We start from the raw sequence: 12,992 nt of genomic DNA on the forward strand, positions 1-12,992 counted from the left end.
ACCAGCCTCTGAAAACAAGCTTAAAGTATTCTTCAAATATTCCCCAACAACATAAGCTTAAGAGTAAAGATGCATTTGAAAACCACTTCAGGACACAATTCAGAAGTGTCTGCGATCAGGTAAAGTCTTTGTAAGATTCGTCAGCTGCACAACATGTATGCTAATGACCTCATTATATTAAATGTAAATTCCCCAAACTCCTTGGGGAATCCAAAAATAAAACATCTCTGAATTGAGTACTATGTATTTCTTTCAATAATATATTAAAGAAAATATTGTGTTCACAAATGAAGCAATGGATTCATTTCACTAAAATAAATATATTAAGTGGTATTATCCTTATTATTATCCTGATGATTCAAATAGTGTTTGACATTAATGTAGTTAAATGAACAAATCAGTAGATATATATTTTAAATGATGCAGAAGCTTATACAGAAATTCAAGCTGTAGCTGATTCTTATCTTGAAAACTTATATTTCTCAACACAGTGTCATGTTTTTTGTCGTTATGGTAACAGGCAGACAGACTTTGATCTGAACTGAATCCCATTCTCACCATATTATAAAGACAAGACACAAAGTGTGAGGGTCGCAGTGCTGCACTTTGGCTCTTTGCAGCTTTCAGCTCTTTGAAAACTATTTATTAGATTTATAAATCTACTTTTACAGTAATATTGCTGTGCTCACAAGAGAAGTCAGGAAATCAGATTAACTCACTGACTGCAAATTATAAACTAGCACAAGCTTCCCAGTCAACCCCAATTCATGAAGCAATTATGGTGAAAAGCTGCAGGAGGCGCCAGAGGACGCTCAGAGGATGATCCGATGACTTCGGTCATCACATGGAGAAGTGCAGGAGTACATGCAGGGATGCTGTCTTTACACATCTAGTCTATAGTGTAAATATGATGCATACATGTAACAGCTATTATGCTGTAAATGCACTACAATGCACAACAATGGGTTTGACTGGGAGGAAATGACTTCAAACGGATTATTAAAAAACGTAAAAAAATGAAGTACATGCGTTTGAATCTGATGAATGGTTTGAATTCCAGATCATAGGGAATGGAAATGGAAACAAAGAAAATGTGAATAATGACCTGTAATGAAATGTCATTTAGAATACCAGCGACTAATGATGGCTAAATGACTTTTTTGTTAAAAAGATTAGACGTATGTGAGCCAGCTACAACAAATAAGATGTATAATACATATACGCCTGTGCTGTTGCCTGTACTAATGCAACCATTATCACCACATCAAAATGTGTCTTTGACGAACTGTGTGAAAAAACAAAAGAGGACGAATATGAAATGTGCTAAAAGAATCCTGTTTTAAAAATAGAAAATATAATACTTGTGATCTCGTTCATCACTCACTTGCACGTGAATCCTAATGTACTTCACATTCGGATTAAAGAGGCAGAAATTGTAAAAAAAAAAAAAAAAAAGAAAAAAAAGAAAATGCAGAAAAATTAAAGGGAATAAATAAAAGAAACAACGATCGTAAAAGGGGGAGGGGGGAAGAGAGGCGGGAAACAATAGAGTATCAAAGCATAATAATATTCCTAAATGAAGAGGGAAATGTTGCACCGCTCATTTTATTAATCAGACTGTCAATTTCACCCAAGAGGCCAAACCCCAGAGCAATCTAAAACAGACTCAGAGATCAACCCAGGGACATGCACCTCGCTCCTCACTCCTCTCTTCCTCTCCACTTGGATATTATTCGTCTGACCGAAGGCCGCCTCCATCATCAAGTGACAGCCCTCTCCTATTTATTTGCTTATAAACCTGTTACAATAAATGATCATTGGAGCAGCGTCAGCCGAGGCATTTTTAACAACGACGAGCAGCCACTTTTGATGAATGACATTTGGCTGCTGTGAGGAGGATGCACGGCTCGTTTTGAGCAGTCGCGCGTCGATTGCGTTTAGATTCTTTCGTTTTTTTGCGTCTTGCTTATAAAAAGGTTTAGGGACAGTTATTGAGAGACAGTTGCCGAAGTTGCATGCGGATTTAAGCTCCGACACAACTCATTGGCGCTCCAGCCCCCCTTTGGACAAGTGTTGTTCCTCTTTTTTTTTCTTTCCTTTTTTTTCCCCCTCCTTCGTCTTGCACTGCTTAATGATGGAGAGGATAAGGAAAGAGATGATATTGATGGAGAGAGGTCTGCACAGTCCTGTTGCAGCTAAGAGGCTCGCAGACACGCCTGGAAATTCAGTGCTGGAGGCCCTGGAAAACTCTCAGCACAGCGGACGGTTAAGCCCCAGAATAACTTCGGCTTCCCTCCATGGAAATCTTGGGGACATCCCGACCAAAGGCAAATTTGAAATTGACAGTCTTTTCGGTTCTCACCACAACAGCGAGAATACCTCTTCGACGGAAATTTCTTCGTCAGAAAGCAGGAAGAAAATGAGCCTTTACTCCGAAGTTTCGCCAGATTCAGACATTAACAGCGATGTTGAGGTGGGATGCCCTTCGCATCGATCCCCGAGCCAGCACAAGGAAAACAACAAAGGTAACCGAATATTGGATTTTCCTCCATATTTATCATTTTTCATTATTTCTGCAGTTGTATTTTTGTTTTAACATAGCGGCGGTTAGCCACTAACATTATTCTCTCTTCACCCCAAAAACGATTATTACTATTATTATTAAGCCTGTAATTTGTATAATTGTATATTGCTATTATTGTTAGTTTTTTATGTTGAAAGGATAAAATAAGTGTAATATTTTGTAAATAATTTTGCATTTGACCATCGAAACAAATTTTTCATCAACATTCAGGTTTAAAAAAAAAAATTGTAAAACACGTCCTACTGCAGTCAAATAAGCATTTATTATTTCATTATTATCTATAACAATAGGCTTACGAAATTGCCTCCATTCCATTTTTTTTTTTAGGTTTTTCAGATTCTGGATCTTCCAACATAAGCTCGAACTCCCTGCAGAATATGAACGGTAATTCATCGGGAGGATCGAACAATTCAAATAGCGACCAAGTGAGAAGATATCGGACTGCTTTCACCAGAGAACAGATCGGGAGACTGGAAAAAGAGTTTTACAGGGAAAATTACGTTTCGAGACCAAGAAGATGCGAGTTAGCCGCAGCGTTGAATCTGCCCGAGACTACAATTAAGGTACAGATGCATCTTCCTTTTATTGTGTGTATGTGTTTGAGCAAAGAAATGTGGGGATGAAGAAACAATATAATAATACTAATATAATAATTCTTTGTGATCATAGAATGCCGCAGAGTAATAGTCACATTTATAACAAAATAACACTTGTATTTACTAGCCAGCTAATCGATTCCACCGGTACAAGCAAATGTTTGACCTATTGGAAGTAATTTGAACCCAAACAAAAACATTTTAACGGCTATTTTATTTAGTAGAGTTTCCCTGATTTTGCATAGGGGCATTGCTCTTTTTCATTTTGAACGACGAGAGTATTTATTGCACATTCGGTATTGCCTGAGGCGTGCTCCTCGGAGGTCTGAATTAAGAGCCGGTGAAACAACATGGCAGCTTCAATACGTGTCTTGTTTTGACTCCCGCGTGCAGGTGTGGTTCCAGAACAGGCGGATGAAGGATAAAAGGCAGCGCCTGGCGATGTCATGGCCCCATCCCGCAGACCCCAGCTTCTACACCTACATGATGACGCACGCGGCAGCCACAGGGAGTCTACCTTACCCGTTCCACTCGCACATGCCTCTCCACTACTACCCGCACGTCGGCGTCACGGCGGCGGCCGCCGCCGCAGCCGCCGCCTCCGGCGCGGCCTCTTCGCCTTTCGCCTCCTCCATCCGGCCCCTCGACACCTTCCGGGCGCTCTCGCACCCATACTCGCGGCCAGAGCTTCTGTGCAGCTTCAGGCACCCGGGACTCTACCAGTCGCCCGCCGGCCTGAATAGTTCGGCGGCGGCATCGGCCGCGGCGGCTGCTGCCGCGGCGGCGGCGGCCAGCGCGCCGTCGGCCTCCGGGCCCTGCTCGTGTCTCAGCTGCCACAGCAGCCAGGCGGCGAGCGCGCTCGGCTCCAGGAGTGCGAGCGCGGACTTTACCTGCACAGCTTCCGGGCAAAGGTCCGAGAGTGGATTTCTGCCGTATTCCGCCGCGGTGCTCAGCAAGACCTCGGTCCCGTCACCAGACCCACGAGAAGAAACCCCACTTAACAGATAACTCGTCACGCGGCCCCTGAACGACTGTTTCGTATTGTTTCAAAATCACACTTGTGTAGAGAAATCGCCAGCATTGTAAACAGAATACACACGTTTCGATTCATTTCTACAAGTCCGAATAGCTAATTATGACGAAAAACACATCTAAAGTATCGCAACGAAACGACCTTTTATAAAAGCTAGTGCTCTTGTGTTGTGATTTTCATGCTGGATTAATTTATACATATTTGGAAAAATAACAAACCATACCATTCAGTCCCATGCCTCAACCAGTGTGCCATTTTTATGAATTTAAGGCTATTCATTCCTAGAAACTGACACATAATCCTGGGCCTATTTCTGCGGCTCAGGGGGTAATATTTGGCGTGAACAAGACATCTCAAATCTGGGTTTTTTTAAAGATTCCAACGTAAGCTAATTATGCTTGCTATATTTAGATGGCAGAAGGTGCTACTCCTCTGCCCAGCAGCATATAATTCTCATAGGCCTAATGGACTGAGCTTTTCTTTTGTTGGCATCCAGCCTCTCCACTGTGGGGACCCCTCTAATCAGCTAGAAGGGCGCATATCCTTTTTTTTTTTTTTTTTTTTGCACCGCGTCTTTCGTGTCAACTTTTATGTTAATAGTGAGAGGATCATGACAAAAATGGCCAATCATGCACCTAGATGGGGCTCCTTTGAATACACGACTGCAAGAAAGTTCCTCTTTCGGAGACCCGTTGCCAAGTGCTAACAACCCGCGCAGGGAAGTCATTAGACGTCCAAAACACCCGGAACAAAGCGACAGTCCTCCCACGCAGATGGACTGAATACAATGTGTTACGTTACACGTGCAGGGTTATCAAGATGTGACGAAGCAGCCTACGAGGAGACCCTCAGAATGAGTTTGGTGAGGATGAGAAATACCGGGACATAGAGTAGAATCGCTTTTGTTTACATCGGGGCACCTCATTACATCAAATCCAGCGGTGTGATCCCTTTAGGACCTCTTCACTCAGTACACACAGGGACGGGACTGAGCAAGGCGGAAGTTTAGACTAAATTGTCTGGCTTTACAATCTGTCTGCGCCTGTAAAAATGGCTATGTGCTATTTTATTCGTTCCTGTTGGGAAATCACCTATATGTTAATTATAAAACATGTGAACTGTAAATCGTGAAATATTTTGCAAATATCATGAATAGTCCTACTGATAGTTGATAAATGAATTATTGATCACCCTGGAAAATGCTTCATGAGATGTGGATGGTAGGCTTGTTTTTTTTTTATTCTTTATTTTGTGTGACTTGCTGAATGTTTTTCAATGTTTAAACACTGGATGTACAAGCCAACACGAGCATCGCATAGCCTACAAATTGGCCTGTAAACTCACCAATGTTCCAAGTGTGTGATCTGTTAGCTATTTCGGGCAAAAAAAGTAAGACTGAATCATGGAGGACATTTCTTTACGGTCCACTCAAAAGAAGCTTCAAAGGGCTGATAAACGACCACTGATATTAAAATGATGAAAACTAGTATTGGCACTTTTCCCCGGGGTCTCTGTTATAACTCTATATCGCTGTATTTAAAATAACAATGACTGTATGAATTTAAATATTTTAACTTGAAAAAAAAATGTGCAATATGAAATGTAAATCCTGTTATTTATTGATCGTGTTTGTTCTTGGAAAATAAATGAAAAAAAAATCTATAAATATTTTCTCTTCTTTATATTAGTGGTAATATTTCTGAGAAAAAAAACATTTCGTTGATCTAGGTTAACACATTTCAATCTAATTGAATTGCTTGAAGAAATGTAACACTACTGAGACAATTTATTTTAATGGTGAATTACACATTTTAAAACATTCAACTGCGACATAGAATACATGTTCGTATGGGGATGCTGTGACACCATTTCTATGGCAAACAATGTAAAGCATTAATTAAAAATACGTGGATAGCTACAGGGAAAACGAGGCCTGCCATCACGGGTGATTCCGGTCCTATAATTTACCATTATTTTTACATTATCTCTAAATGATACAAGCTGATACTGTCGTTAATTGCACGTGGTTAAAATATAGCCCACACCAGAATGTCCCCAAGGGACTTTGCTTTTTTGAACGTCCCCATTAAAGAAATAGGATTAGGGCAGCAAATACGGGCGTGATGTATCACCATGTTTCATTGCTCTTTACTATAGCGAGGGTTGCAACCCATACAACAAAAGCATCGAGATGGATGGAAGTGTAGAAAGGAAAAGACAAGAGGCCAGAAAAACACTGCCCACAATAACACGATTAGTTTTGTATCCAATGTGCAAGACTGAAAAAAGAATTCATCATAATGCAGAGGACTGTCTGTCACCTTTGCGGAATGGTTTTTGACAAGAAAATAAATCTTTGGGTTGTTTAATACGTTTTATATATTCTTTATTTCGGTGCTAATAGAAAAACCAAATTAAATGTCCACCAGCGAGATAGAAATGCAAAGATCGATGATCCTGCCCCGACTGTCCAATCGCCCCTATTTAATTGACTGTATTTTCAGGGTAATTGAACTGCTTGTTGTAAATTGAGGATTTTATAGAAACGACATGAAAACTGCATTTACTGACATTCATCGCATCTTTGACATTGATTATCTGATCAGCGCCGTGTCATGCTAACCTCCAATTCTTCATTACACACTGTTTATGAGCTGTTACAGAACAACTTGCTTGTTTCAGAGTGATTGATTGCCTTATTAACGCGTGTTCTTGTAAGTGTGACCGGACTGATTACGATGCATATGTTTAGAATAATGTTTCATTTAGCTGACTGCGAGTAATGTAGGGTGACAGCTGCTGTGGGAGGACAAAAAAACCTAAACTACAGGGAGCAAGCGGGGCCAAAACGCATTTAAGGTGGAACTAGCAGACAGAAAAGAGCCCTGATGGTCAAATGCGGTCAGTCAACGCCGGATGAAGGACTGGCAGCTCAAGGAGGCTCTTATCTGAGCCAACTGAGGACTAAATAAAACATAACTGTAACTCTATTATTATTATTATTATAAGAAAAGAGGAAAAAAACACCATGTGAACTTCCGTTGTTTCATCCAATGCTCTGAAAGCAACTTATATTAACATCTGTGAGACAAAGCTCTTAAAAACAGATGAAACATTTGATTCTGATGCAGTGCACAACCGACATGCCAGCTGTTATATCAAAACATTCAAATCAATCAAATCTCTCTAAGCACTGCCAAAAAAAGCACTAGCACCAAAAAAAAAAAATCCTGTTACGTTAGGAATTTACATATTCAGCTGGAATATTTTTCCTAATAGATAAGTAAAACATGCAACATGATTCTAGTGAGATTTATGGCAGCCTTGTGCTTCTAAAGTCGCTGCTCAGTTTGTCTCAAATCATTGCCTGTGTTCAAATGTTACTTACATGACATTAATTCAACTATAGCTCATTAAGACAGAATGAAATGGTTAAATTAACTTATCAAATGATGATGAATGAGGTATTAATTCAGATACAAGCTGGGCAATTTGCAATTTTGTGCGTCGAGATGCTCTCAAATAACATTTAATGTAACGGGTCATCCCCTCAATCAATTACAAGTATGTTAGTCGGTCGTTTGGAAAATCCTTTTTTCATGCATATGTATCAAAACATGTTCTCAATTATGTTTGGAGATTGTTTTTTGGGTTTAAAGACCGATTCTCGTAGTGGTCGTTAGCTCGGTTAGAATGGAGGAATACATTGCTATTCTTCCTGATATATAAACATTTTAGATTGTGCGCCATGGTCTTAAAATGTTAAAACATCACAAGAAAGACAGACAAGTACATTAGAAATATGAAAAAATGTATAGACATATGTACATTGGGTGAAAAAGTCCAAACGTATCCGGTATATCTTTGACTTCAAAAGGAATGAACCATTTCTATCAAAATTAATGTTTTCGATCAGTTTCCTGTGTAATTATCTAATAAGTCAGGATCACAAGACGTCTGTTATTTAAGATTTTAGTAGTAAAAATATGTAGAAGCCTTAAAGTGTTCAAAGACAAGATCTGGAAGATTATTCCTCAATAGCACAAAGAGACCAACGATCTGAATGTCTGAAGCTACAGAAAATGTTTAAAGCAATGCTCTGAACAAAATGTAAAGAGACACGATGCTGTGAGGTAGTTTCTCCCCAGTGACCACCTCAATGTTGGGAATTCCCCATTATCTGAATCAGACATTGAAGTTACAAGGGTGAGGGATATTCAAAATGAAACATTTTCTTGTCCATGTATTCGGGATTTAATATGTTTGACCTGGTTTGACTACTTTTCAAATGCGCCTGACATGTCCCTGAATGCTTTCATGAGAGATACAAAGCAGAAAAGCTAGAAATACATCTGCAACATAACCATAACAAAACAGACACTGTCATTTAGACTATAATCATTAACTTATTTTCACTGTAAGTTTAACTTGGTGTTAACAGATGAGCAAAATACAAAGTTTATTATTATTATTTAACAAAAAATGCATACAAAAAATTGATTGATTGATTACTGATTAAGGTGAAATATTATTCCAGTTTTCCCAACAACGACCCAACTTACCAGGGACCAAATGTGACGGCACGTATCCTTACAATTTGACCACAGACGTAAGTACAGCGTTTGAAGCACTTTGTGTCATACTCAACAAGAAACTCCACTGTTGAATGTTGAAAAATACATTCTTTGGTCCACATTACTATCTGTTCTCTATTTTCTCACACCCATTGGTCTCCTTAACGCCAACCTCTTGGATCTCTCAACAGAGCCAACACACACACACACACACACACATCACTGACCATAGCACACCTTCAACCCATTTTTCAATGCAACATACACTTCTGTTAGAGAGGATACGGTTGTTTCTAGGTGTGTACTCTATGGAGGAATCTGCTCTAAACCCCTCTTTTGTTGATTGCAAGGGTTGCAAACAAAAGCTGCATTTCTCAGCCATGCATGTTTTAAGGAGACTTAGCAAAGAAACTCCTTCGTTGATCAGTTAGGGCCCATCTTGAAAGGCTTTGTCAACCCAGTCTCCAAAAAAAGCGTGAAATGGCTACGTTGGTCCACCGTGATAAACGTAGTCATGTTACGTTTTCCCCCAAAATAACGTTACTATGTTACGTTTCTTTTGGCCCATTCATTTACATTGCTTTGCAAATAGGTCACGTGACTATCAAGTTTCCCGGTAGCGAAAAGAAAAACATGGCGGACGGTCAGCATAATCTCCGTGAAAAACACAATATTTTAAGAAAGCATCAGCATTTGTATGCATTTCGATGGCATTTCTAGCGAGAAGTATGCGTTATTCTTTCATAATCTTCTATCAGAGACTGTAGAAGACCTTCCGTTTATTCGTTTCTGCGAAGATTTGAGTGTCCCTTTGGCAAAGCGTGGCTACGCAACGCCTTTAACGGCGCATTATTAAAAAAACACTTCCAGTGGGGGCGTTACCGTAAAGAGGCGTTCAGCCTTAAAGCCACTAATCGCCAAACAAAACAAACTCAAAGCACTCGAATCACATTATGACTTTTTAAACATAAATTCCGTTATTTTTATGAGTTTTCAATGAAAGAATGCATCATTTCCGGGGGTAGGCATGCCCGGGACATCCCGAATTATGGGCAATTTTGATTTGTCCAGCTTTTTGACAGCTCCAGTCCCGACTTCCAATCACAGCCTCCTAAATCAATGACGCGCCTAAAACTCTCGGATCGAACATTACGTCTTGTTTACATGGGAAAGGGGGGCGGGGCTTCGCCCTCAGAGCGGAGCGTCATTTCTCGCTCCAGACGTCTCCTCTTTTTACTGGCCAGGAAAACGGGCGATCTATCCCACGTGGGTCTGGCTCCATTCCATTGGCTCTGACGAATCCATAGAGAGGCGGGACTTATAATTTGCCCGGCAAACGGAGAGATTTGAGCTGCATTGCTTCCACTGTGCGTGAAGTGGCCGTGAGGCCTCCACTAAAGTCTCTCTCTATTTGTTCTGCTTTACTCAATAAAAGTAAAACCTTTACAGATATACTGTCCACACACTAGGCTAACATAATGGAGACTTCCAGGCTTCGTCCTTTATGTTTTATGGGGATAAAGCCCCTGTAAGTAGTTTTTTCCCAAGCAAATCTGAGTTTCTTCTTTTTTTGTGTGTCCCATACAAATATCAAAATATATATACTGATTTTCACATCCAAACACACTCACTTATGTTCCCTTTTATCATGACAACAAGAAATTTCAAGATATACCTTTTGCTTTCATAAATCATACAGTGTGTAAATGCCCAGCAGTGTACGGTCCGGGGGCCCCTATCGGGCCACTTGTTAGATGGTTCGATTAGTCTATCACTACTATACTTTGATCTGACGACTAATTTGCACATCATGCTCGTACCGGCATGGCTTCGCCCTTCCCAGGCATAGTTCATCATCTTCCGGGGTCCTATAGCCAGTGTTGGGAAAGTTTACTTTCTACATTAACTAGTTCAAAGTTTAGTTTACAAATTTTAAAAAGGAACTAGTTCAGTTCATAATTCAAAATATTTGAACTAAGTTCACGGTTCCAAAAAATGAACTAGTTCAGTTCTTTTTTTCCATACGTTGCTGCGAGCTATTTTTTTTTTAAATTATTGCCACAGCCCAGAACCACAGACAGCAATTATTTTATCAGTTTTAACACTGAAGCTATGCATCAGATTTAATCTTCTTATCCAATTTGAATCCTTATCCAACCAGGGTTTACATTAGCATTGAGGGGACAGCATTTCCCTAATGATTCTTTGATGCTATGTTGCTGTCTATTCACTCCACACTAGCAGCAGTTGCAGAGTTTACCCCTACACTACATTCTCAAACACATGCTGCTTAAATGGTCTTTTTTAAATAAGGAATTATTAAAAGAAAAACAGGACAGTAATCATTAAGGTGCAAATGTTTGCAAAGAAAGGTCAGATTCCTCCCATCCTCACCGACCTTGTCAGTAACTTCATAAACTCTTTAAAATTATTATACGCCGCCTCTTTGCTACACTTATTAATGCGCGTTTATGGTGTGTTTTCTATAGAAATCTGGTACCCCATTGAACATTAAGCTGAACGAACGCGCCGTTCATAGACACCAGAATGAACGAGAACAGTGACGTTCATCGGGCATTAATACAGTACGTTGAGTTCACGTTCGCCCAAAATATCAACAAGTTTATGAACGCGTTCAGGCACAACACTGTCCCAAAAGGGCCGGGATCGCACCTCACCCAGCATGCCTCGGCCTTCACTTTTTTCACTACAGAGTTTTGTTGCACCCTGTGACTCCGGCGTTAGACTCCTTCGACTGAGTTTTAAGATGGGTTGGATGGGTTACTGACTAAAATTTATGCCCCCACCCCCTAACTGCCTCAGGGAAACTTGTAAATATAATAAGTCAAATAAGTCAAACAAGCAAGTTGTATCTGGTTTAACCCTTTTATTCCTGTAGGCGTTTTTTAGGTCTCATGCTGGAAATTGCATTTACACACTAAAACTAGGATAACGCATGTCTGATGATAGTGACAGTGAGTCTGTCGATCAAGATGAGGATGGAGACATAGTAGAGGTTGAAAATCCTCCTTGTTGAACACCCCACAATACATTCTGTGCTCCCTCTGGCATAACATTTCTAATGATATCATGTCCCCCCCTTCAGTATTTTAAGACATTCTTCAGGTTATTGTAGGCCAGTTGAATGTGTATGCCATAAAATTTGACACAAACAAGCCCTTTAAGTTTACATGTTTTGTATGTGGATTTTGTACATACAGTGTTGGTCATTTCATTTCTTTGTTTAATATTTTTGAATTTATGTTTGAATCCATTTGTGGTTAATGTGCTCAAAATGCACTACTTTCTTAATGCTTACATTGCTTGTTTGACTTATTATATTTACAAGTTACCCTGAGGCAACAGACCTAAATCAAGTTAGGGGGTGGGGGCATATATTTTAGTCGGTAACCCATCAAACCCATCTAACAAGTGGCCCGATAGGGGCCCTCGGACCGTACACTGCTGGGCATTTACACACTAAAACTGTATGATTTATGAAAGCAAAAGGTATATCTTGAAATTTCTTGTTGTCATGATAAAAGGGAACATAAGTGAGTGTGTTTGGATGTGAAAATCAGTATATATATTTTGATATTTGTATGGGACACACAAAAAAAGAAGAAACTCAGATTTGCTTGGGAAAAAACTACTTACAGGGGCTTTATCCCCATAAAACATAAAGGACGAAGCCTGGAAGTCTCCATTATGTTAGCCTAGTGTGTGGACAGTATATCTGTAAAGGTTTTACTTTTATTGAGTAAAGCAGAACAAATAGAGAGAGACTTTAGTGGAGGCCTCACGGCCACTTCACGCACAGTGGAAGCAATGCAGCTCAAATCTCTCCGTTTGCCGGGCAAATTATAAGTCCCGCCTCTCTATGGATTCGTCAGAGCCAATGGAATGGAGCCAGACCCACGTGGGATAGATCGCCCGTTTTCCTGGCCAGTAAAAAGAGGAGACGTGTGGAGCGAGAAATGACGCTCCGCTCTGAGGGCGAAGCCCCGCCCCCCTTTCCCATGTAAACAAGACGTAATGTTCGATCCGAGAGTTTTAGGCGCGTCATTGATTTAGGAGGCTGTGATTGGAAGTCGGGACTGGAGCTGTCAAAAAGCTGGACAAATCAAAATTGCCCATAATTCGGGATGTCCCGGGCATGCCTACCCCCGGAAATGATGCATTCTTTCATTGAAAACTCATAAAAA

General features: G+C 40.2%; 1 protein-coding gene across 1 annotated transcript; it reads left to right on the forward strand.

Annotated features, from left to right (window-relative positions):
• The first annotated feature begins 2,130 nt into the window (after positions 1–2,130).
• evx2 (even-skipped homeobox 2) lies at positions 2,131–5,819 on the forward strand. The gene is made up of 3 exons (XM_037489674.2): positions 2,131–2,525; positions 2,912–3,147; positions 3,574–5,819. The coding sequence occupies exons 1-3, from the start codon at positions 2,132–2,134 to the stop codon at positions 4,186–4,188; spliced, it is 1,245 nt and encodes a 414-aa protein (XP_037345571.1). The 5' UTR covers position 2,131; the 3' UTR covers positions 4,189–5,819.
• Positions 5,820–12,992: the final 7,173 nt, after the last annotated feature.

This window comes from Pungitius pungitius, chromosome 10, assembly GCF_949316345.1.
Source record: "Pungitius pungitius chromosome 10, fPunPun2.1, whole genome shotgun sequence".
Lineage (NCBI taxonomy): Eukaryota > Metazoa > Chordata > Actinopteri > Perciformes > Gasterosteidae > Pungitius > Pungitius pungitius.